Below are 27,024 nucleotides of genomic sequence, written 5' to 3' on the forward strand. Positions count from 1 at the left end.
CCTTTATTTATTTATTTATTTATTTGCAAATCAGTATTTAATTGTGAACTGTCTCAGAGGAATCAATGGGATTTATTGCTTCTGCCTTGTGAGGTGTGAAATGTTTGCTATTACTGAACAATGGACTAGTTTTTAATAATCTCTGCCTAATGTCCTTTTTGTTTGTAATAGGGTTGTTTTGGCATGGGCAAAAGTTGCTTTTGATCCTTCCCCTTCTCTTTGTGTCCCCTACACTTTTCATCTTGCTGCTAGCACGTGCTTATGACTGCTTATTTGATATCTTATTAACATTATTTCCTTTATTAAAACAGAATTTTAACAAGACTACTCTGTTAAAGCCTCTTTATGTGGCCTTCTGCAAATTACTCTTAGGCAGAGGTTTTGGAGGGGCACATTTGGATGTAACCAAGGTATATTTCAGTAACCAAAAATATGATTTTGGGTGCCCATTCTTAGACCTGATGTTTCTTTTCCATTAGGATTTGTGCTTGCATTTAAAAAGAATCCTTTCTATCTAATCCTTCTTCTGGAATTCAAGATAAGATCCCTTTTCTCCAAAACAAAGGATGAATGAAGAAGGAAGAGCTTTTCTTATCCTTTTCAGTTGTTATTAGAAAACTTATTCTTTAAAGCAATTTGGAAGAAATTTTCATTTTTAAATGAAAATGGCTTTGACTCTTAGCATTTGTGGCTGTCCCTTTCCCTTGTCAGGAATTTCAATTTAATCATGCACATAGTATAGCCAAAATGACACCAGAGGTGATGGTGACTTGGTGACTATAATACCTTTAAAATTTCTCTGGGTCTTGGCTTCTTATCTATGACACAGTAATAAAGGACTTCTTTTTTTTTTTTTTTTTTCGTTTTGAGTTGTCTGCTGAGATTATAACCATGCCAGGACTTCTCTTCTATTACAGTGCTTACAGTACTTAGCAGAACAGGGACACAGTCACAGTTGCTTTCTCCAGATGATACTGTAATTACCACATTAATTTGTATAACAACCTTCAATCCTCTGGCTGGGACACTCCTTCCCTTGAGCCACACTTATTCCTGTACTAAGCTGACACATCCTCCCTCCTAAGGATAGGACTCAGTTTGGTTGAGCCTGAAATCCCTTTTTTTTTTTTTTTTTTTTCTTTTTTGGAAAACAGTTGTGGGGGGAGGGAAGGGTACTTTATTTTAATGAGCAAACTGGTTTTCGTTACATTAGCCTTACTTTAAAACTAAACAAAGAAACAATCCGCCCTCCTCCAGGCCTGTAGCACGTCAGTCTGGAGCTGATCTCTGGGGAAGCAGAGCCCAGGTGGTTGCAGGGACAAATTCCGAGGCTGGACTGCAGCTCCCCAGGCTCCGTGGAAACCAGCAAGTCCCAGGAAGAGTCTCGGGAAAGCAGAGGGGAGGGGAGGACGCTCCTGTTTGCCAGCTGTACAGACTCTGCTCCCCTGGGGATGACTGGAATGCTGCCTCGCTGAAAGCCACGCTTGTGCGGAGCAGCAAAGTCGCTGGCGCTGGGCACAGCATCCCCTCTCCCTCAGGTGGCAATCACTGCACGTTCAGCTCCGCTGTGGAACCGAGCAGGCGAGCTAATTAACACAATAAGTCATAAAGAGATGGTGCCAGTGGGGAAAATGGATTTGGGTGAGCTGTCTGTGTTTGTACCCTGCGCAGAGCTCTGTCACAAGACTGTAAGTGTATGATTAAGAATGACAAGTGTTAACCCCTCCCGTCCTGGGGTCTCTTGGCTCTCTTGCTACAGTGATTTCACTCCATTTTCTTTCTCAGAATTACAGCAATTAGCAACAGAAAAGACTTATTAATTCTTCTATCCCACACACTCACTCTGCTCCCTGGATGGAGTAAAATGAATCACTATATTCAAGCAGTTCATTGTCCAGCCAATTTTTAAAAGTCTTGAACAAAGAGGATTTCTTCAGAAACCTGTTTCATTGACTAATGCCTCTCTCTTAGCCTGATTAACTCCCATACTTGAAAGAGTAAAATTTGGGGAGGGGGTGAAACAAACATTCTTGTAGAGCACTCGCCAGATTGCTCCTTGGGGCATGTGTTAACCCTCTAGTCAGCAATCATATGTGGACCAACACTCCCTGTTCTGCCAACTGGCTTTGGTTTTGGGTCCATTTGACATTTTCAGATCTGGCACGCAACTTTTGATGAACCACAGAGGCAAAACTGGAATTTACGCTGTTGAAAAACAGTTATGTGGTAGCTGCTTTGTTTAAAACAAAAATAAATTGGTCTTGAGGGTGTAAAGGGAGGAAAAACTCCAGAGAATGGAAATCACAGTCCTGATGTTGTTCCATCAGCATGATTAAGCTGGGCTCAGGGATGCGTGTGGCTTGAAGACCAGAGTCACACTTTCAATGGGTTTTTGTTATGTATTACAGTAGATGAGTGTGTGGGAAGGGAAGAAGGGAAATGAGTGTTGGAGAATGGAGGGAGAAAGTATTCAGTCTGTGGATCCAGATTAATCCAAACTCAGAGGCTCTCAGACCCTTATTCCCCCCTTGGAGGAAATGAGGATAAAGACATTTCTTATGAACAGCAGAGCCAGAGGATCATCTTTGATATTATTTTTCTTGGAGTGAATGTCCCTGTTTAAATTCTACAAAATAATAATAATTGAAGACACACAGAAAAGCTAGGTAAATTCCATGCAAGCAACCCATTGGGAATGAATGCCGTTTTCAAGTAATATTTGGTTTTGCATTTGCTTTACTTCTTTTTAGCTAACATACTTAAATATCCCCTGAAGGGAAAAAAATATTAAAACCTACAGCTGACATAAAGGAAAGGATTGAAAAGAACACCTGACTAAAGTGGTTATTACTATTCACCTTGATACACACTCTCACACACACATAGATATTAATCCTTAGCAAGCTCTGTACTAGCAACTACTCTGACAGTTGAGAGGGTTCCACTTCAGTAATAATAGTTTATTGCATTTTATCAATAACAAAATCAAAATTGCCCAGGATTGTCCTTTCAACTCCAACAGGCATGTGTGCACTCAGACATTCTGTAAAATTTTGCAGGCTCAATGATAGTCAGAGTGGTGTTGACATGATCTGTACTTGGTGTCAGGTGAGACCTTCAGGTTTGTTTTCCATCCTTGCCCATGAGAAATATGAAAATGAATATTAAAATGAAAGCCTGCTCCTGGCAAAAGAGACAAATCCTCAGCCCACACAGAAGGAATATTTTTCTAGTTGATTATAGAAACTGAACAGTTTGGAGGAGGGAAACAACTATGCATTTTACATACAAAAATAAGGAAATAAAGATTTTCACAAGCATAGATCACTCCAGAAATTTTTATCCAACTCATTGCTTCCATCACCAGAAGACAAAAAAACTGTCCAAATCAAGGAATGTTGCCCATCCCAGATTCAAAGTGCTCATTGATTCTAGACCTTACAAGTAAGTCTGCGCAAACACAACAAAAGCCAAGTGAGTAAAATAATTTTTTCCAAGTATCATCTTAATTTTATCCTTAATAAAGCAACAGAACTGGAAATTAATACAACCTTCTCCTGCAAAGGTAACTAATATAGGTCACCATGGAGGAATATGTAGGGTCTGGGGCTTCAAGCCAGGGCTTTAGCACTTGAGTTGGAAAACAAACTATTTCTGCAGGACTACTGCCAAGAGTGAAAAATAAGAACTATCAGAAGTTGTTCAGGCAATCTGAATAAAATTATTGGAGGCTTAAGACCGTACTAAAGCCTGACCTGTAAAAATGTAGTCTCAAAAATACTAAAGATAATTGAGGCTTGGTGAATAAGTATTCCCAATAAAAAAATTATGTGCTCAATCCACTATCAGAATATGTATGGCCAAGCATGGCCTGAAGGAATGTGGTTGCTGTGGTACTGCCCCTGGTTTCCTGGCTCAGTAGTGTGTTCAAAGACTCTTAGGCTGGGAACTGGGAAGAGGAACTTGCATGAAAGGTGTAAAGGAGGTCTACAAATCTTTCCCAAGGCCCCAGGCTCTTCCCCTCTCCATGCTGTTTCAGAGACCTCTGCCAGGTACTGGATGGCACAGGGACTTCATCTGCTGTATGGACCCAGATGCATTTATGGTTCTGTCCCTTTACCACAGAACATCTCATGGGGTGGACACAGGTGGTGGACAGTGACAGTGGTGGACATCACCCTCGTGGCATTCCAGAGAACAAGACAAGTAATACTATTATTTTAACATCAGCTGAGTACAAAGGTGATTTTCCCTTTTTGCTGGCTGTGCTGCTACATGGCAAAGGCTATAATCTGATCCTGCTTGGCTGGGACATTGCTCCCAGGTCATTCTGCCCACAGAGAGGCTAAGCTGAAAGGAATCAAAAGGCTTAGATAACCCTGTGAACCTCTGTCCTCCCCTTGGCTTGTTTCTTCAGGAAGTACTAGAGACACTTGAGACAGGCATTCCTCAGTGAATGAATCCTAAATGAATCACAGTCACATGTGATTCCTAGCCTGATGTTTCACATGAGGAAAACAACATTAGGGCCAAATAATTGCACTATAAGGGTTGGTGTGAAGAATTGTCACAGAAAGGGGCCTATCTTCAGAAAATAAGTTTCATCTTCTGCATAAGACAATGTTGGCAACACCTCCTGCTGCCAAGCTGCTCTCTCTAGTCTGGTTCCCCACTTGGCACACATCCTGCTATGCAGAGGGTGGTCATGTCAGGAGAGAGCACTGTGCACAGTCCTTGCAAGCAGAAATGTCCTCCTGGTGGAATTGTCTCCTCCTCCCTGTCTCTTCTCCTGTTTTCTGCTTCCATTCGTTCAGGAGGGACAGAAACCAGCCTTTTTTTTCAGCTTCATCCTATTGGTCTTCCATACATATAAACAACTTCTCTGGCAGGATAATGTATACCAGAGCCTGCTCTAATGTACCCCACAGTAAATCAAACTGACTTTTAAGAACTTACGTGGAGTTACTGCTTAGTCACCACCATTTAAAAAGAAAAAAGGCTGGTCCTATTCTTTTGCCTGCTTGTTATAGCTTCTAGAAATTATGGTGATATTACCTAAGAGAGAAGCAGGAAGGCAGACAGGCAGGTGAAAATATGAAAGAAAGGAAGAAAACCAAATCCAAGATAAATAAAGAAGGTAAGAAAAAAAGAAAATAAGTTATTGTACTTCCAGCAAAAGAGAATATAGAAATGAAGCCTAAGAAAAAAAAATCCAATAATTTGACAGATTGAAAATAAACCCAATAATTTTTCTGTAAAATTGCCGCCGACTTAAGTTATCTAAAAGGGCATAGGACCTGAACAATGCATGTGCACATACAGCCCACAGTGTACCTAGTTATGTGCTATCCACATATTCAAATTAGTGTGATTTTCTTTGAAAGGAGGAATTAAACTGACTTTTCTTTTATCCAGAATGCTACAATGAGAACAAATAATGTAAGTACACTTGGAAAAAAATTTGATCTACAGAAATAATAGGATAGAGAATTTTCTGGTGCTCCTGAAAAGCAGTAAGTCTGACATGACATTAATTTTAAGTTGTCTTTCTTTGAAACATAGGTTTCCATATGACTGATACCAGCTGGAGGTATCCAGTTGTTGCTCAATGCTGTTCTTGCAAAAAAAAGTTTTTATATATATATATATATATATATATTTAATGCCATTTATTCTTTGCACATTTTTAGCCAAGTCATATCAAATCTACTTCAAAATACTTTGTTAGAGACAAAGATGTTTAGTTTGTCTGTAGAATATAGCTCTATATACTGTGAACACTTCCATCCACATACCTCTGTCCACAGGTATGCGTGGGTAATGGCCAGAAATTTGGCATCGACCCAGGAAAGCACAGGGATTTCAGAACTAAAGCTGAAGAGCCATCTCTCCTGTTGCTACATGCACTGCCACATATCTAGAGCTTTTGAGGTCTGCTTCAGAGTGTGCCTTCCTGTTTTAAACCTAGATGCTTTGAGCAACAGCTCAGTTTTCTTTATTCCACTGAACAAAGGGGGAAAAAAAAAAATCAACGCTACTAATGCAAAAGGGTTTGGAAGAAGAATTTAAACACTCTGAACAATGTTAAATGAAATTAAGATTTGTTCACACACGTTCCTTAATCCTGAAGTCTGTTTTGGAGACAACCTGAAGATATGATTGAGTAACAGACACCTGTTTATTTTGGAGTATTACTTTTTATGATGCTAGACAGAAAGATTTCAAAAGACTGTACTGTTTTTCTTGTTTCCTTCAGGTACTCCTCACTGAAAAGCAGCCACCTCTGATGTTTTGTTACTTGTTAAGCATCGTGCAGAAACTCTCCCCGGTGGCTTTGGCTGAGGAGGGAAGGGAAATGCAACTAGCAGGCTGACTTTTCTGCCGCATGAAGCATTGTTGAAATTAGCAGAAAGGAGCTAAGAAATCTGTCTGACATCCTGTTAAAATCAAGAAGCTGTTACTACAGGAGGCCTCTTGACAGGGTATCAGAGCTCACACACTGAAACAAGTTGCTTCATGGGCAGCCGAATGTGTAAACCCTCTTGCAGTGTCCCTACCCCCATGAGTTCATTGATGTCTAATAAAAGATGGGCTTATGAACACTAATGAGAACCCTCTGCTTTGCTTGGCTGCCTATTTTCATGAAATTTATAGGAACACAGTAGCTTTGGGACTTCTTCCACCCCATCAACAACAGGTTAAATTACCCGGTGGGTTCAAAGCTCAGAGGAGGAGCCCTTGACAGATTGACTGATAGATGGGCCCAGACATGCACATACAAACAGCTTGACTGTACAAGAATGACTTCCTTGGCAAGAAGGAGCAGGGATTTTATTGGTCCTAGCCAATAGACTGGATAACTTAGAGCAAATTGCTTCATTTTGCCTTCTGAAGATGTTGCTTTAATATCAGCTCAATGGCAAAACACTTTCTGAAGTTTTAAGACATCTCTGTAATGTCTCCCTGGGCTGAGTGTCCTTGCTGAACTTGAGAAGCTATGATACCATCACTGGCACAGGTGGCACAGCTGCAAACATTCTGAAAACAAAGGTCTGGAAAAGAAGGAGAGCTTTTCAGAAGCATGTCCTTCATTTTAAAGGGCAAGACCAGGGCTTTGAGAAGCCAGACAATTTTTCTAAAGCACAATTCTTGTTTGTGCTGCAGGGGTATTTACTGCTCTAAGACTTCCTGGCATTTGGGTGGTTTAGGTAGAACAGATTTACATGAAAAGGGGGGAAAAAATTCAAACCTCCAAAGGAGATTTAAAAGGACAATATCCAAACTCACTGTCTGTCTGGGGGATTTTATTTGGTCAGAGCTGTTGCTGAGCCTTTTGTGACCAGATATTTGTACGTGTTATGCTGCATGTTTGCACGGCTGCACGCAGGAGATAATATAACTGACAGGAGAGTGGTGATGAATTCCTACAGCACAGAGGATGCAGGGAGGTCAGGAATGGGGCTACATCCTCTCCAGCATGATAGCACCACCTTTTCCTTTGTTTCTTGTAATACCAGCAGCAAGGTGTCCCCCATCCACAGGCAAGATGTACATGGGTGGGTGCTGTGGTGCTGACAGGCTGGGCCCACAGGGAACTCCTCTGAAAACTCACCAGCCCTTGCACTCCTCTTCCCTCTGATTCACTTTCTAGCACATTTACAGAAACCAGAAGACTCATGAAAATCTGGGGGGAGGAATGAGGACAAAATGAATGAAGAAGACCATATTTAAGTAGGGCGCTGAACAGGATTTAGAAGACGTGACTTCATCTCCAAGATGGGTAGTGATGTGCTGTTCCCAACCACATTAGTCACAGTTCCTCAGTTTCCTTATTCATACTCTGAGCAAGGTGAAGAGGCTGATTACATCTGAAGGAGGCTTTGAGAGTCACTGACAGAGATGCAGAAGTGCTAATATTATCTACATCATCCAGCAGAGCAGCATCCATTTTAAATCCATCTTTCTGCCCTTCTTCACTATCTGGATAAAGATGAGGCACTTTATGCTACTGCTACAGCAGTGGGGATGGGAAGGAGCTGCAGTTTCACTTTGCATCCAACCCTCTTTTTGTCTAAGGTTAGGAGTGGGTATGTTCACAACAGGTACAGTATTTAAGAAATTTCCATAGGAAACAATGTCTAACTGTGGAAATCTACAAGAAATTCAGGGCAGAAAAAAGAAGAAAAAAACAACCAGTTGGAAGCATACACACACGGGGAGAAATCCTTCTGTAAAATTTCTATGCCAGTTTCTACTACCCTCAACTTATTCTTTTTAACACCAACTTGCCAAAATAAATGATAGTTTGCATTTTCAGTGGTTGCTTTTTTGGCTCTAACTTTTCCTCTGCTCAATTTCAGCTCTAAATACATTTGCAGGAAGGGAAATGAATGTGTGCCCTTCCTGGTAGCAAATCCACTAACTGTCTCTACACCTCATCAGGCTGTGAAAGGCAGACTTCACACAGTGAGAAACAGTCCAGGATAAATCAGCCCATTCACTCTCTTCATTCATCTTTTAATGTCTTTTGCGTGTGTTCAGATTGTATCATAGGGTAGATAATGCTGAAAGACTCTTCAATATTCGCTTTTAATTATTGGCTGTTACAGTGCTCAGCTTTCAGTGAGGGAACATGATAGCTGATGAAAATTCAAATAAGCAAACACCAAAATGATGGCAAGAGGATGCCTAAGACTCAGATTGTTCTGGAGGAACACTTCCATGGTGGTGTTGATCCAAAGCCTACTCAGACTCCAGAATTCTGATTCTGAGAGGGTTTTGAACCAAATCCCAAATAGTTGCATGAGTTCACCTTGGTTTCAAAACCTACCACTGTAGACTTAGGAATTTTTCCAGTGTAGATAGAAAACCTTAAATGCATTCATAACCAAACTGGCTGCTCTGGTAGCAGAATGTCCTGCTGACAGGCAAAGCAGCTGTTTGCATGTAGAAGACAGTGTTGGGAGACTAGTTCATGCATCTAACTTGTCCCTTAATGTGTGAAAAAAGAGCCAGACACAGTCACAAGAGAGAGTGCACATCACAGCTTGTCAAGAAACCCTACCAAATCTAAGCATTTATGGCCTGCTTCTGCAGGAGGAGCTGGTCATTTGGATTATGGACACTTAAACTGCAATTTTTCAAGGATACCAACTGGTGAATGTGAGGATTCCCTGAATTCCCATCTTTACTCTGAAGGCAAAACATATTTCATCTATTGGCTCTGATGGCTCATACAACCACAGTGGGTCAAACCAAGAGCCATGTATCTATTCATGAGACAGTGAAGAGCTTTTTTCTGATTTAAGAGTAGCAGAAATGTGTCATGCACCACTAGGCCTTTCTCTTTTTCAAGGTGCAAGAGAGGGCAGTTTCAAGCAATCTGCTTGTCCCAAGCTTAGTGTGTGACAGAGCAGCCCATGGCATTGCCCTGGTGTGGAATCAGGAATAGTCCTGCAATCCATCTGTAGTTTTTCCATGCATTTGAAGGCAGGATCTTGAAAACAGCTGCTAGGAACAATGGAAACCTCAGGGTTGGATTGGCCTCAGAACTTTTTTTTGAACACTTCATAGGCAGGAGGACAAGCTTATCAAACAAGAGTCATGTGAAGTATAATATTCTTTCCTGGCACTGCTAAATAACAACACTTGTGATAACTCTTTCCCATTCTGCTGACTGAAATAGCAGCAGCAAGTACCTATATTCCCACTAATGTAATTCTTTCTCCTGTAGGCAATGGAAAAGGTCTCACACAGCATACTGCCTTGCATGCTTAATCTTCACTGCACACTGAGCTACAGGGAGGTACAGATGTAAAAAGCAAGCAGTGATGTCCCAAAGGAGCCCAGAGATATGGCCAAGGTAACTCAGGCTGTTAGAGACAGAGCAGACACTTCAACAAAATGTTCAGGCTGGATCTTTAACTTCTTGGCTGTCCTTTCCTGCTGATAACAGAAGCAAATGACAGAAGGAGCTCAGCAACATCCACCAGCTTAGTAACAAACATTACTATGCTGGGAGACTGGATGGATGAGGCAGTCCCAAAGCATGGATGTGAACTAATGTCATCAACATTGGTATAAATAGGGTGTCTGCATTTAATTAATAAATAATAGGCTACAGTGCTAATCTCCTTCTGCTAACTTTTTCTAAAGGTGCTATCTATTAATCACATGTCACTGCCAGCCTGGTCACTTCTTTTTTTAGATTCAAGACAGAATTAAAAAAAAAAAAAAACCCACGAAAAAAACGCAGCTAGAAATAAATGGATCCTAAATACAGCAGGGCAATTGAATAGCACTGCCAGCGTTATGATCCACTTCTGATTTCAATCCTTAGCTACAAGTTTTTCTCCCTAAGGACGGATATAATACTTTAAAGAGAGAGTGAAAGCTTGCGATGTTGTTAAAGGTCACCACGTTACTAATGTCTGCAGAATGGAGGATTTCTCTCTCCTGATAAGTTGCCTATGGAAATTCTGTCTCTCCACAGTGTCTGCAGACATGCAGTAACAACCATTTCCGTGGTCACTGGCTGAGGCAGATGAGACATTTCGTTTGAGCTGGACCCAGCATGACTTGCTGGAGAACACTGGACATATCTCACCTCCATGGCACGTGGTCAGAACAGGAAGAGAAACTTAAGAAGAACCATCTGTGTTGGTTTGGACATGTGGCAAGAAGGAAATGATAGCACTGGGACCACATAGGAGGAGGCATGTATATCCTCTGAATGGGAATACCTGCTTTACAGGAAACTTCCCTTTTATTGTTCTGAATGAACTCCATTGCCCATAGACATGAATATTGCCACCCATTCAGTTTTAGGAGAATTATACTGTTGTGTTTTTTCAAGGGCCTCTTTAGAAAAATCTGGCAAATCTTGCCCCAGGAAAAGATTACCCCTTGTTTTTTTGCTGGGGAAACTGGGGAAAACATACTTATTTAGTTTTTTGATGGAAAAATATATCCTACTTGTTACATGCAATTATCACTGAAATGTATTCTTACTAATTAAATTTTATTATTAAAAGCTTTTTAGAAGGTTCATTTCTGCAATTCCAACCTGTTTGATATCAAAGTTGTACTGAAGCCTCTAAAGAGACATTCTCTGGCTAAATTTCTTTATTTTTCAGTCAAATACAAGCCAGAAGTCTCAGCACAGATCATCTGGGTGAAATTTTACAGTCCGTTTATGCAGAAGGTTAAATGTGATCTAACAATTTCATCTAGATCTAAACCCCATTCATTTCATTTTTCATCTAGACAGAAACACCAGAAGGATGGTTAGTGTTCCAGAAGTTTGGCCTTTCCTCTCAATGTCCAAACTTCAAAAAGGAAATATTAGAGGCTCTAATAAAACCCCCTTGCCTGTAGTAGAAGGGAAGAGTGTGGTGTCACACACTGAGATCAAGGAGAGACAGGGACAGTTCACTGCAGACACCGGATTTGAATTTCTGTTGTGAACATGATTTTTTGACCTCTGTTTTGTTTTAGGTGGCCTTGGTCCCTTTGAAGAGCGCTCTGTAAAGATACAGTTGGTATTTAGGGACATTGATATCCTTGCACCCTTGTTTCCACTGCAGTGCCCACAGACCTTCCTCTGTAGCCAGTGGTGTGGTGGTGTAACAGGCTCCTTGTTATGTCCCTCAGATATCTGCTAAACCTCAGGCTTTTTCTGCTAGGAGGCTTGTACACCACAGGCAGCTGTTTGGTGATCACATTCACCAACCATGTGGTGTGAGAGTGTAGGAGAATGGTCCTGGTGAAGGAGGAGGCTCTGCTGTTGGCTTAAGCTCTTGTGTGTGTTATTCAGGATGTCACTTGCTTTGCATCAGAAGCTGTGTCACCAAAAGAAGCATTGCTTGTAGGCCATCCTACTGTTTTCTTGCTCCTGACAGAACCTACCTCCACAGCCCCTGACTTACTCTACTCATTTCACTCCTAACTGTGCAACCCAGCACAACACATTTTGTCACACCTGGGAAGACATTACATGACAACTCTGTATCCAGACACTGTCTCTGGCCATCTTTAGAGACTAATTTTGTAAGGAAAAGATGACCTCTGTCTGCTCTGTGTTGTACAGTGAACCTGGCATCATCATTCCTGGCTGGTCCTCCAGGCACTGCCGAAAGAAAGTTAACAAATATTTTGATTTCTGATCCAGGGAGTGGAGAGACTGTGTTGGTTTAGTCCAATCTCTAAAGTCATTATACTCACACAGTCTTCATTCCCCCTTGCCTGTGGTTCTGGCCCATTCTTCCGTACCTCTTTTTCATTAGCTATTCGTAATAATAATAATGGTTATAGTCACTATGGGAAAAAAAAACAAACAAAACCAACAAACAAAGCAGCAAGAACGCAACACATCCAATGTACCTTACGTTGTGGCAATATAATTTCACCTTAGTTAGCTGTCTGCTTGGAAGTGTTAGTACTTTGTGGTTTGTAATCAATGCATCTGGCCATTTATCAGTGACTCCAGAGATGGATAAAATAAAGATTTTTGGGAATTAATTACCATTCATATGGCAGTACATGGGCAGGAAGTATTTTATTAACTATCAATTCCTCCATTCAAGGTTTGACCCTAAGAGAAAGCATTCCCTCACTAAGGGAAAGCATAAGACACTTAAGTTACTTTTCCCTTATTTTTAACAGTCTTCCAGTCCTGTTCATTGGGCAGTCTCAACTTGTTTTAAGAAACAAACCTGCCCTGGCATGGAACACATTCTCCTCACTTTCCACAAGCATCCACAGGCTGCTTCTCCTATGGGAAAAAGACAGAACTGATTCCATCATAAAAGTGTAAGGAATCAGCCCCACAAAGCTGGCTCCAACTATTTGGAAGAACATCATTATTTGGGGAGATTTTCAAAGGGAATATTTAGACACCCAAGGCCCATTGACTTTATGTGAGATTTGAGCAGTGAAACACATTTGACACTTTTGAACACCTCTATTTATCTAACCAAGTTATTTCTGTGGAACTAATGATTAGAGAACCTGAGCACCTAATAATCTTTAATGCATGTATCCTTGCAGCACCAATATTATTTTATAGAAGGAAACTGGAGTCAGAGCAAGATGTTCGGCCAATTTTACGTGTATATTCAGACAGTCAAAGGTAATAATAGTCACCAGATAGAAATGGAGTGAAAATAATAGCCTGATCCTAAGTAACCTCCTCAAGGTCGAGGAGAATATCTGTGGAAAGGCAAGAATTTAAGCCTTAGTCTTCCAAGCTGCAGTCTCTTGCCCTGTGCAGATCTTTGTCTTTCTCTGTGCAGAATCAGGCTGCAAGACTGTCCTTAAAATTGAAAAGAAGGGAAACAGTCCCTCACTAATTGAAGCCAACTGTTTATCCTCCCTGGGGGAAAATGTTTCAGTGCAGTGCTGCCTTGAAAATTACCTCTCTACAAATGATATTACAAGGGGCCATATTCATTTTCTATTGCAGATTCCAAAGCAAGCTGCTTTTAAAGATAAAAATACTATTCTTAATTATAAAAACACATTTTAAAGACACTGATGCTACACACCACTACTTTTCATTTCAAGTTTTGGGGAGGTTTTTTGGTTCACTTTCTGTCCTGAGAATATGAGTGATAGCAAACTAAAATACAAGAAGTCAAAATGGAAATTGACTTTAAAGAGGAATTAAAACTGATCAGATAATCTCTATTGCTCAGGCTGATAGGGACGCAATCCCTCCTATTCTTCCCCTGGTATTATGAAGCAAACATATTAATGAAGAAAGATACCTTTTCTTTTTAGGACAAACCTGCAACTTCTAAAATCCATAGTTTTTATATAGCAATTGTTATTCATAGATCTTGCCTAGGGTTTCAGAAAAGTCAAGTATCATCCTTCATATGATACAGATAGAAAACTGTGGCCTGAAAAGGTGAAAGTTGTGATTCATCTTACCTCTCTTTAGGTCTCTAAAAGTGAGATATCTAAATCTAAGTTAATTGCCATAGGTTCATTCCTGATTCAGTGAAGAGAGAGAGAAGGGAAACTTTGAAGTACCATTTATCCGATCTGTCTTAGGATAGGATAAATCATAGCCTGGAAGCTCCTCTCTCTCTCCACTGTCCATAGGAGGAGACTGGATGACTAACTTAGCCTATATACTTAATATTTTTATGATAAAGCTAGAAAAAATGAATTCTGCCTGAAATAATGTTCTAAGAACAGTGGCATAGTAGCCCTATTTAAAATTTCTTCTGTCCCTAAGTCAAACACCCCTAAGAGGCCCAGATTTTGGGTAGAAGCACTAGATACAGTTTACTCATAGAGCTAAATTATTTACATAGAGAGGTTTTCTGCCTCCCAAGCTGATTTCATGTGCATACTGCAGAATATATAGCAATTGGAAAATGCTGTGTATGTCACAAAGGAGAGTTTCCAGTATTTCCAGAGTCTTGAAACTTCTTGCAAGCTGTGATGTTCTAATCTGAGATTTTAGCAAGCAAGAGGCAAAACCCTCCCCACTGAAATTCCAGCCCAGAGAAGAGAGTTTGTCTGTGTCAAAACTGGGCTGAGCCAATTTGAGTGTCAACAGCTGAGGGCACTGCCCATGGTGCAGACATTTCCTAGCCCCTGCTTTCCAGAAATACCCTGAATTACTCTAGAGTCAAGGCTATTCACAAGCCTACAATAAATGACAGTTGAGAAGAAGCAGGCAAATATCACAGAATCACAGAATATTCTGAGTTGGAAGGGACCCAAAAGTCCAACTCTTAAGTGAATGACCATTATGAGGCTTAAACCCACAATATTGGCATTATTTGCTCCACCCTCTAACCAACTGAGTTTATGACAAAAAAATCTACCACTCACCATCTTCATGTGCTGAACACTGGACTCAGTTTATACCATGGACAGCAGTGTAGCCATATTAGGTCTGAAAACAACAACCTTGTTTACCCAGATTCAAGGTTTCAGAAATGGTTAGGTATTTGATTGACATTGATCACACTTGGGGTTAGTTGGATAAACAAATGCACATTAATTACATGTGTATGACACATTCATGCCACTCTGAGTTGCCAGAAAATTCTGAAATATTCACCTAAAGTAATCGTGGCAGGCAGGAAAAAACCTCTGGGTACCTTCTTAGATTTTTTTGTTGTTAACTATAAAACATGCCTCTTTGTAAAATAAAGGAAAAGAACCCATACAAGAGGAGTAAGGACAAGCCCCTCACACCTAACAGGCTGGTGACTGCACAGGAGTTGTTAGAACAGCACTACTCCAAGGGCTGGATTTGGACTCACTGTAAGAACATTTTGATTCTTTGTGAATGTCAGTCCAAACACTGAAGGAAAAAGCTTGGAAAATTTCAACAAGCAAATGAAATCTCTAAGGTGCGAGCATCAGTCACCCTTACTTTATTTAACATGGGCAGAGAAATGGCCCATATATTTTTTGCCCTAAAATGTTTCTTTGAAAGAACAGCAAAACATGCCTTACTTTTTTTAAAAGGAATGCCTGTGTAACCGTAACTAGAAGTTCATCAGTGGAAAAAATACATAATAAATGGCTTGTTATTTCGACTCTTTTGTGAGACAGGTCATTAGAAACTTCATTTGTCTACACAGATTGCACTTATTCAGCTGTATTCTAATAAAATGCACATTGCTTCCAATAAAGGGAATGCATTTGCTATTGATGTGCTATAAACTACTATACAGAGAGGTGTTATTATATTCCTGTGTAATAACAAGCCAATTACAGTGATCAGCAAAACCTTTACAATAAAGTCAATGCACAAAGAGTGATTATCATAATGCATTCTAACTGTTCAGTGCCATAAATGCTTTGCAATTAATTGTGGAGCATATATATAAATGTATTATTAATGCCGTATAAAACCCCATTGACAAGCAACCTTTACATTAAGAAAAAGATACTGGGATTGTTATGTGTCCCCGAGTTCACCTAGGAGGCTGAACTGTATTTACAAAGGTAGAATTTTTTAGAGGATTATATTTTTTATTTCCTCCACTCCTCTCCTTCCACTTCTTTTTCCATTTTGCCCTGTTATTCAAGAGAACTCCAAATATCACTCTGCAGTGTGAGGGCTCTCGATCACCCACTGCAGCTGATTTTTGGCGCTCTACAAATCCTTCTGTGTACAGCTACAGGCTTTCATTGGTGCCTTAACCCTTTGACACTGACAGCCTTTGCATGAATGCCAAAGGCACTATCTACAAGAAATGAGCAAATAAAAGCATATCACAGCTCAAGCAGACAATAAAGGAGGGGTGTGAAGGAAAAGGGAATCAAAGTTACATAATTGATCAAAAGTTCTGTCGTAGCGAGAAACAGAACCAATATAAAACCTCGAGGAGATGAGCTCCCCAGTCTCTCTCTCCTCCTTCTTGTCAGTAAATTGCTAGGTTACAGACACTTTATGGAAAATGTGCAATGTGGTTTTTGGATTTTGGGTTTTTTTCCTTTTATTCCCCTAATATTTGATTTTAAAAGGTTGTCCTTAGGACATGTGCTAGAACACAATATCCTGTGGATCTTTTCCAGTTCCTATTGATGGGCACACTTCCATCGATTTCAATCACCATGGGAAGGGCAGACGTGAACAAAAGTTTGATGTCCCTTATATTCTTTCAGCATTTGACTGTGGAATGGAGCACATCAGCCTTCAGCAGAGTCATCAAATATAAAACACTACACATGAGGATCTGCCGAAGCCCTTTTTCTCACTCAGAATTAAGTTTTAACAGAGAGTGGAGAGCATGAATGGGGTCATCCACGGCCACTTTGAATTAACTGATCCATTTGCATGCTGGTGCATTCTTTCTGCTTGAAAATACAGCTTTCTGAGGACAACAGAGTGGCAGCTGTCAGTAGGGTCATGTAGTGCTAAAATTCCACAATAAACCAAGAGATTTTGATTTCTCATTAATTGCTATCAGCCCCACAACTAGGTACAGCTAGAAAGATAAGATTTCTATGAGTACTAAAATGCTTTTTCTAGATCAGGTTTATTCAGGGCTGAGGAGAAAAACACTGCATGTGATAAGACATGCTCAGACCTGAAATAAAATCCAGTGGGCACGTTCTCACACCGATGCTGAAGTTTGTGGGATACCTTTAGTGGCTGTTTGGTCCTGTGCCCAACTCTTTCCCCAGCCCATAACAAAACAGACAAACAGGCTTCAAGGCACTGACATCTCTCCCAGTACTACAGCATGTCCTACAGCCATTCCTCAGGAGCCTTTGACAGTGACACCAAGGTTTGCCACTGCTCCTGACACTTCCCCAGCCTCTGAGGCAAGAAAGCTGCCTTCCAATTTAATATCAAGATCTTTGTCTAGGTCCTTGATTTTTCATTTTATCTTTTTTTTTTTTTTTTTTTTTTCATTCATGAGCTCATCGTCATTTTCAATAGACTTTTTTGATAGAATACTTAGTTTATTTTTAACCAGTCATTCCTTCTCTTACTGTCCACACAGACATACTGCAATTCAGCACTAGTGGGTAATATTTGATATACAATTAATGGAGGAAAAGATATTTAGGTTTGATGTGGGAGTATTTTTTTCTTTTCAAAGAAAAGTCAAAACAAGTTCACCAGGTCTGGGACAAATCTCTGGAAGAGGAGATATATGAGACTTAGGAGGAGGTTTTGACATGGAGTGAGAAAACTTTCAAATTGTAAGAGTTGACAAGAAGGGAGAGAGATGCTCATTAATCTGTTGTAAACACTGAGGGAAAGAAAGAAGAATATGAGGCCCTGGGTATAGAAAATTATTTTTTCAGAGGTCTTCACTCTAGACTTCATACAATTTAAAAATGCTGCTCTACAACTAGTAATAAGTGGTACATTTTCAGCAAAAGCTGGGATTCATGTGTGCTGTGACCATTTCAAGTCCCTGTCGGTGCCTTTCTCTACCTGAGCTACAAAAGATCAATGTGAGCCATACTGTCCTCAGTGGATATGTGCTCATTGGGACCTTTTGCCCAGGTCTGAGATGGGAGAACCATATCTTGTTCCCTAAATAGTTTGCCAACTGCTTACTCCTGCTGAATGAGTGTGTCAACCATAAGAGAAAAAAAAAAAAATGTTGAGCAGTTGAGGAAAAAGCTGAGGCAGGCCACAGAAAGGTCAATTGTATGGATTACCACCTTGGAAGAGGATATTCCCTTCACCTGCTCTGCAGACTCTTGGGTGGGAAGTCTTTTTAAGGTAAACACTTGGAAACATCTAATAAAGTGTCTTCCAAAGAGCTTGATGTTACTGGCAGCACATGTGGATCAGAACTAAGGAAGATATAAGAGCTGCAAAGGTACAACTCTGACACGTGCACAGCCCCTGACCCCAGGGCTTGCACACAGGCACAGCCCAACCTTCAGCAGGGCAGAAGAGAAGATGCTGATCTCTGTCAAGATTTCCCTCTCCTTTCTTATCCTTAAATATCTTCTTCAGACTTTTCTGGTCTAAAGATCCGAGTAACCAACTTACTCTTTACAAAGGGCTTCCAAGGAAGGGGGAGATCATTCCATGTGGGACTGTCATACCAGTGTGAAGCCAAATTAACATGAAGGTAATCAGTCTTGCTTGACTGCAGCACCTAAATAGGCCTAGATCTGGGTAGTACCTGGATGGAAAACTTCCTGAGAGGTTTTGGCCATCTGCACAAGCTGTGCAGTTCTGATGGGTTAAATGGAAAACAACTAACTATCAACTAACAACTAACTGGCACCTAGGATAGATTACGCTGCCACCCACAGCAGAGAGACAGCAAGTTAGAAACTACCTGCATGAAGTAAGAATTAGACCCAGGCTTTTGTCACAAATGAAAACTGGGCTTAGAAAATGTGGAGAGGCCATTCTGACTCCATCATCATTATTAAGTTGATGGAAGTGTATAAAAAGAAGCAGAACATTGTGCATGGGCAAGGCACACTGTTCTGCTATTAACTCTAATTCAGTTCTTGAACATTTTGCTCTGAATCCAAAATAATCCATGACCAAACAGGTACTTTCAGACCCTTCACATCCAGGAACAGGTAGAGAAATGCTGCAAGTTAGCTGAAATATGAAGTCCAAGCCTTCCAGCTGCCAAACAGCAAAAAATGACACAGCACACACCTCCCTCAAACATGCACAAAAGATAATCTGCTTGAAAGCACAGGCAGAAGCTTTAGCAGATTTCTTGCATGCGGAAAACACTGCAATATGATACACCACAGCCTCTCCTGTGAACCCCTTAACACCCTCTCTTCAGGACACTTCACCTTTTCAATTCTAAACCACTTTCTGCTTTTCCTTTCTTTAGTCCAGGAGCTTTCTGTTTCTCTTCCATAAAATGCTGGAGGACCCCAAAACCACCACGAAGCACATTTTGGTAGCGACATTTACACTGAGGCAGGGCAGCACACCGTGTACATCTTTGCATGCTTTCCTTCACGGACCTTCCTCTGTCCTTTGAGAGGAATGTGGGAGCAGTGGAGCATCTAAGCATCACTAACGGACTGCAACTGGAGCAGCAGGAGAGTCCTTTCCTTTTAAAAAATGTTGCTGCCTGTGCAACGTAGTGGGACCTTGGGGCTGCGTTTATCATAGGTTAACCCTGCCAGCTGCAGTGAGAGTTGCCCAGTGAGGGCTGGAGATATTGTGGATGAAATAAGAAATTGCTCCAAACTTTCGCCCCAAACCACAAAACAGACTTGAGATCATTCTCCAAGTTTGAGAAACTTTAAGTGATGGATATCTGCAGGCTATTTTTAGAGCTCAATATCAGGCAAGGAACAAGGAAAACCACCTCCACCAAGATGAAAATATAACAAATTCTAACAGTTTAGTTGAGATTTTTGATGTTCAGAATTTTGGTGTGTAATTCTAACTTACATCCCTAAAACTGTATTGGACTAACTAATCTCTGGCAAAGCAGTTTCCATGCAGTCAAGATAAAATTTGGCCAAAACACAGGCCAATGAGGGTTTATAAGATATGCTTAATAGAGCTAGACTCAATCTGATTTTTCAGAACAAAATCTGGACTTGTTCGCTTTCTGTCACATTCTATCAATTCTGTTAGTGTTAAAATTTCAAAGGACTCTGACCTTCTCATCAGGTACTTGAATCTTCATGAAATATTTTTTAGAAGGAGTACTCCTATAGAATGTTTTGTATCTTCACTATGCACATATGTACAAAACCAGGCAGGAATGTAAAACATAAAATCTTCCCAGTAATTTAGACTATTTCCCTAGAGAAACATATTGAGGACACATTCATTTCTTTTTCCCATGGGATTAGGCAAATGTAAATAAAGCCAGTTTTTGCTTAAAAGGTTTTCATGCTTTGTCTTGCTTGTAGTACAATACGGAGATTAACAAACAAAATAATAAACCCAGAAAAGCTATTAAGGGGCACTCAGCATGTCCATTTTGGTGGGTTGACTGTAATTTTTGCCAAAGGATATATTGAACACTTTCCCAAACTTAGATGGTTTAAATTCTATCTCACACACACTAAATGCTAACACTCCCTTTCAGTTCAACTGAGAATTTGGACAAAAAAATTCCAGACTCCAGGACAACAAGAGAAGCTGAGTTGAATCTGGTTGAGGGAGAGAATAAATTTGTGACTCTCATCACCTTTTACTTGTGGAAGAACTTCCTGAAAAATTTGAAGATTCATGTTTTAGCAAAATGCAATTATTTGTCCCCAAAGAAAGCACAGTCTCACTTCCTCAAAATGCTGCTCACTTTTTCCAGTAAAATCCTCCTTGCAAACTGCAGTTTCAGAGGACACTGCACTTTTTGTTAACACTGTGGCCTGGCACCAGAGTTCCTCTTAATCTAGGATGCGTATTCCCCATAATCCAGAGTGTGGACTTTGGGCAGACCAAAGACTTGTGCTGTGTGGAAGAGCTGCTTCATCTTCCAAGCCCCCCTCCTCCCCCCTGTCCCATCCTGGTACACGGAGAGGGTATAATAAGGTACAACTTAAGTTTCTTTGCTGTTTAGGTTGACCTTTATCTTGCAGCCCTAATGAAGCCTTTTGATGTGCTCCTAAAATACACAGCCTCCTTTTTAGCATTCTGTTTGCTGTGCCTGCTTTAACCGGTGGGCTCTTGAAGAACGTAAGTTTTCATACAATGCCTCCCTTGGGTGCCAATTGTTCTTTTCTCCCATAGCTGCCCTTGAGTCATGCCGTCCCGAAACATCACCAGCCCAGAAGCAGCTTGTCAGTGGGGAATTAGGACAACGTGTCTTTCACACCAATGATGAGAGCACCCGCCTAGCCTCTGCATTATCACCACCCCTGACAGAAGAAACATGGGAGCAGACTGGATGGGAAAAGATGAGGTTTGTGCGAGATGGGGAGATAATTAGTTAAAATACAATGGGGAGGGGACCATGGGTGTGATAATGTGGATTCAAGCTGCCACTGGAGCCCTTTGCAGTTCAAACCACCGCTACTGAAAGCAGCTGCTCTTAGTAAAGGGGTTTGAAAACCCTTCCCAGAAAGCCAAGCATGTGTTCTCTATTACTGATTTGCATTAAAAAAAAAAAAAAAGAAAAAAGGAAAAAAAAAAAAAAAAGATTGGGAGCTACATACCCTGTAGGCACACAAAGCAAATTGGCCAGCCTAATTATTATTTTTTGGTATGTCTAATTAAATGGACAAAAGGCCCTCCCTTCACTCTCGCTGTCGGCAGGAACTCCACTGGAATGTGCATAATGTCCCCTCATTTGCCCAGGCAGCTGAGCCTTTCCGTTTTCCCCTGGGAGACTGGCATTGACAACTGCCCATGGCTTACCCAATTCTACCCAGACACAGAGCCAGATCATCAGACAGGGAGGGAAAGGGGAGGAAATTGACCTGGTTCTATTAAAAACCACTGGACAATGCTGTAGGGTGTGACATGTCTTCATTGCAAGTCAGAAATATGCCCTGGTCCTTGAATGCAGAGCTTGCCAGATCCCATCAGAATTTTTTAACCAAATTTTCCCAAATTTTCTTTAGAGAGACTCTGAAAGTGCAATATTTATCCCTGAGATTCCTGGTGTTTTTCCAGCACTCAGTTCTCCTGTTGTTCAATTATATGGCATCACAGTTCTTCCTTACAGAACCTCTCTAGACCTGTGGTTTCACCAGCCTGTAACACAATCCCTTTAACTACAAGTTATGTACAAAGTCTTCCAATGACTTGAGTCACTGGAGAGTTTCAGCCTCACACTGACACAGACAAAGTCCCTGAAATCCACAGCTTTCAAATTAAAAGAGAGAGAACATGGTGCCTTTTGTCTGTGAGGCATTTTTCTCCTTTTAAGTAGCTGCTGCCAGAGATTTCCACTAATGCCAGCACAAAGATAGTCATCCCACAAATGAAGAAGAGTTTATATTTATGGTGGAAATTGAAGAGTTTTCAGACATCGAAGAGCCACATCATTACTAAATGACAAAATCTACTCCCACATTTATCTGATACATAAGCACTAGAGTTTTTTACTGGAAAGATGAGGAAAAGGCTCTCTATTCTTTTCCCAAAGAGATAGGGATGGAGAGGAAGAGAACATGTCATTATATATATGTATGTGTATATATATAAATGTACAGATACAAGAAAAAAATAGCAGGATGGTAATTTATCCAGCATAACAGACCATCTCACACTCTCTCAGTGATCTGTGTGTTTGATCTGACAAACAGGCTCCTATTAGAAGAATACGGTGAAGTATCACCACATCAGTTCAGGTAAAAAACCTTTTACAGGAAACACCTCATCACTGGTGATCTATTGAACAATCACTTAACAAAGCCTTCCAAATCCACTGTGTAGAATGGAAAAGCAAAATACCAGCTCCTGAATTCAGCTACACCTGTGCAAATCCTGAATAACTCCCTGGGTCTGAGAGAAGTCTTCAGTTTCCACAACAGGTTTATCCACATAAGCTGATACAGGTGCAGAAAACTCCGCCAGCTCAGAGTTTGCTTTTTCCAGATGTAGAGTTGCTTCAGCGCAAGCAGAAACAACATGGTCAGAGAAACCATAAAATATCTGCTTTATCCTAACCAAATTAAACTCCTTTATAGCTCAGGCTGGCAAAGGTCTGAAAAAAACCTCCATTGTTGTCCACTGCTGTTAAACTTTGTTAAGTCAGTGTCTGATGCTTCACTTCTTAACGAGGCAGTTATTTGTTTCTCAGGCAATCACTGGCACCTGCCTGCCTTTTAAAATCAAATAATAATTGAATATGAGGAAAGTGTGACGAAGTAAAGGAGATTTAATAAAGAGAATCTTTGCTGCAGAGGGAATTTCTTTGGCAGTGATTACGTTACTAATTGATCAGCATATTGCCTGAGAGAAGCCAGAGACAACAATTATATTTAGCACTGTGGCTGAAAGCAATGCAGTCAACTACCTCCTCGGCTTTCGCTGTCCGCTGGCTTCACCTGGATCGGTCTGTTCATCTGTAAGGAAGAACAAAGACAGGCATGTAATTAATGGAGGAGTCAGACATTCATATACAGAGGCTTGCTTTGCTTCTTTACTGCGCGTCATAATTAGCACCAGTATTTACTCCGCAAGGGGGGAAAAAAGGAATTAGTAAACAAAGAACTAACCATGGAGTGCAGGCTGCAGCTTGGTCTGAGGCAAATAAATCAGTGCCACTCCTCTTACCTGACAGTGGCTTTGTTGAATCACACTGGGAGAGGGATCTGACTCATTTCACACAGGTCATGAAATTTTAAATGTCACTTTTAAAATTTCTAATAGTTTCCTCTGGAAACACTGGTACGTGAGAGAAAAAGTGCCTTGTCAGAATATCAGGATCAGTGAAACTTAAATTGCAAACATTTCTTGAGATTGGCATGGTGAAAAGGAAATTGAAAAACTAATTCCACTTCTACTGTTAGCTCAGTAGGATATTCATGTGTAACATGCAGCCTCCATTTCAAACTTGGGGAGAGGGATTTGGGTCTTATTTATCCACATGCTTCAGGAGTGCTGCATACTGAGAATTTTCTGGGAGTTGAGGACCAGATGTTCTTTCTATTGCTTTTTCAGATATCCTTCTCCTTCCTCATATCACAATATAAGTAAGTTTAAAAGCCTTGCCAATGTGCTGTGAATAGGTTTTCTGTTATTCAAGTTATCCCTCTCACTCAACAAAATCATTTGTGACCATCAGTATCCCCAGAGCTTCTCACTCCCAGGAGAGAGGGCAACAGATGCTCACAGTGTTCTTCACTGGCAGTCTCTAACATGATGTGGGTGCCTGAAGAACAGGGATGAGGATATACCGCTCTTGTCAACAGCCAGAGGTGCAGATTGGACCAGAACCAGCTAAGAATTTAATCTGAAATCCCCTCCCTGCCTCATACTCCTTGTCACACAAAGCAATCAATACCCCATACAGATGGACTATTCAAAATATCTTTCTATCTGTGACCACCTCTGAGCAGAATGAAAATATCTTTTTGGATTTGTCAGCCAACAAAGAAGGTACAAGTTCAAACAAGCATCACAAGGAGCATGAGGTCAGACGGCAATAGGAATCTCCTAACATGTGTCTTCCCAATAAAGTCAGACCACAAATTGGCTGATGAGTGTCACAGGATGCCTTCAGGGAATAATATCCATCCCTTATTTGTGGCTAATCACAGTTGGGCAGCAAGGATATTAGTTTTATTTCACCTTTTTTTTGCCTAATTTTGGCCTTTTTTATTTTTTTTTTTTTTTTTGGAAAGTGCTTCATAATAACTCAGATTTATTCTAATTGCTTTACACACATATTTAGTAATAACAAGTTATCAAGCTGGCTGACAAGTAGGTTAAGATGATGAAGAGCCTAGCAGATCCTGCTATATTGTTGTCTCCAGAGGAAAATGTACTTATCCGTAAACTGACTGCAGTTAGACTCACACTCTGGAAGAGAAGGATCCATGGCTACAGATGCTACTGAGCAGTTTCTGCTCTCCTCTACGCCTGTATCATCCAACAAAATCCAGACAGATGAAGTGTTAAAACCAATAAAGAAAGGTAATAATTAAACCTTGTATCAGCCCTTGCTTCTGCCACTGCAGAGACCTGTTGCTCACATGGGTACCACAAGATATTAGCAGGGCAGGGGTGATACACGGAGCAGCAGCAGGACAGATATCCTGCCACAGGGCTCCTTTATACCCACGTGTGAGCAGCTAGCTCACACACATTCAAAGATCTGACATCACACAGGTGAGGAGAGTATGTAACTCCAAATGTATAGAAAGTGTAAATTTAAGCCACTCTTAAGCTTGGTGTTTGAGACATAAACAGTCTTTTGCAGTGCCAGTTCCTCCCTACTGTTCTCTGCCTGTTCCTCTTTGCATTTAAACTTAGCTGAGATGATCCCTGTCTTGCTTCTCATGTACAGGACAATGAAGACAAATTACCCAGCTGCTTCCCTCATCTGCCCAACCTCTGACTCTTGGTGTTGGCAGGAGGTTGGTGTTGACCATCCACGCACCAGTGTCTGACTGAGACCTGGTTACTTCCAACACTTGCACCCTTATTACAAATTATGGGTTCCTGATGTGGACCCAATGGCTAATCCAACTCCTATGGTCGGGGGGGGGGGGTCAGTGGTCCCTGCTGCTCATTCCAAGACAAGCAGAACCTGCATCCCAAGCAGTCAGTAAGAGAAATAGCCACACTAGCCAGGAATTTACGGCAGGTGTGCAGAATTCAGCCTTGGGAGGCAAAATCTGGAGTCCAAATGGACACAGCCTTGAGGTGCAGAACATTCATAAATCTACCCACATAGGTACTGATCTGAAGCATGCTAAGATCCATGAAAATTTGCACTGAGCTCAAGTAACTTTTGGATCCAACCTTGAAAAAAACTACAGACTTCATCCTTCTTTCTGAGTTGAATGAAGTGAGTTTACACAAGGCAGAGGACATTATCAGACCCTTTGGCAAAAATGAAAGGAAACAAATATTTGTTTGGACTTTGATTGTTTTTTTTTGTTTGGTTGTTCTGGGTTTTTGTTTTATTTTAAATTTATTTTATTTTGTTTTTGGTGTTTTTGTTGTTATTGTTTTTGTTTTTCTGAGCTTGAGGAGTGAGAAAAAATAAGTCAATCCCAAAGAAAGATAAAAAATAGGGTGAAGGAATAAGCATCCAACAAAGGAAGAAAAAACTGGGGAAATTAATAAGTAAAAGGCTAGTGTAATTTAATGTACACTATGATTTATACACTTGACAATTTCTTTATAGACCAAAGAGAAAGTGCTGCCTGAACGGAGCCCATAATACAAATTGAGATCATCTTGACATGAAAGACACCAATTATAGGGAGAAACACTGAGAGGAAAATAATTAAGTTTCCTTTCTCCATCTATGGATTTTTTTTTTTTTTCTCACACAGACAGTCTGGGAGGAAAGACTTGGCACAGGAACCAGAAAAGGGCTAAGTGGGGAAATAAAATGGCAGAACTTCCTCAGTCTGGGGAAATACCTTCCTGGGGAGAAGGGAATTCAGATATTCAAGTTCCCTGCTTATTTTTTTTCTGGAAATTGCCATAAGTTAAGTGGTATGAAACCAAAGTTTATACTCCAAAATGCAGCCTTCTGAAGAGTGTTTGGGTAAATACTGATATGGACAGCTTTAATATCTGTCCTGTCCTGGTGTACCCTGAGAGTGTGACAGGAGAAAGAATATTTGCTAGACAGCAAATCTGATTAATACCATGTAGAAATCAACTTGGGATCTATGGAATTACAGATGTGGCTATAAAGTGTTATTGAACCCTGTCACTGGAGGGCTTCAAAAATGATTTGGCTACATGGGAAAAGACCTAGGGCAGGCTGACCCAGCATCTGAACTGGTAGAAGGAGTGAGTGTTCTCTGTTAGGCTTTCCTGTAGGATGTTCTACATTCCTGTCCTTTCAATGGTCCTTCTTTCCTCTGCTCATGGGTGCTCTTTGTGTGCTCATTTGAAATATGACCATGCCTCCTTGTTCTGTGTTATCCCTGTTGGGATACCACTCA

At 40.7% G+C, this 27,024-nt stretch overlaps 1 protein-coding gene across 32 annotated transcripts in view; it reads right to left on the reverse strand.

Moving 5' to 3' along the window:
* The window catches only part of CELF4 (CUGBP Elav-like family member 4), a 670,877-nt gene that overhangs the window by 254,283 nt on the left and 389,570 nt on the right, over window positions 1-27,024 (reverse strand). For 17 of the 32 annotated variants that reach the window (XM_058865118.1, XM_058865105.1, XM_058865094.1 and 14 more), the window contains exon 3: window positions 23,409-23,457. In XM_058865118.1, coding sequence (XP_058721101.1) covers window positions 23,409-23,457 — 49 coding nt within the window. Of the gene's footprint in view, window positions 1-23,405; window positions 23,458-27,024 lie in introns of those variants that run through there. The other 15 variants (XM_058865121.1, XM_058865119.1, XM_058865110.1 and 12 more) reach the window with 1 other exon arrangement.

Source organism: Poecile atricapillus, chromosome Z (assembly GCF_030490865.1).
Source record: "Poecile atricapillus isolate bPoeAtr1 chromosome Z, bPoeAtr1.hap1, whole genome shotgun sequence".
Lineage (NCBI taxonomy): Eukaryota > Metazoa > Chordata > Aves > Passeriformes > Paridae > Poecile > Poecile atricapillus.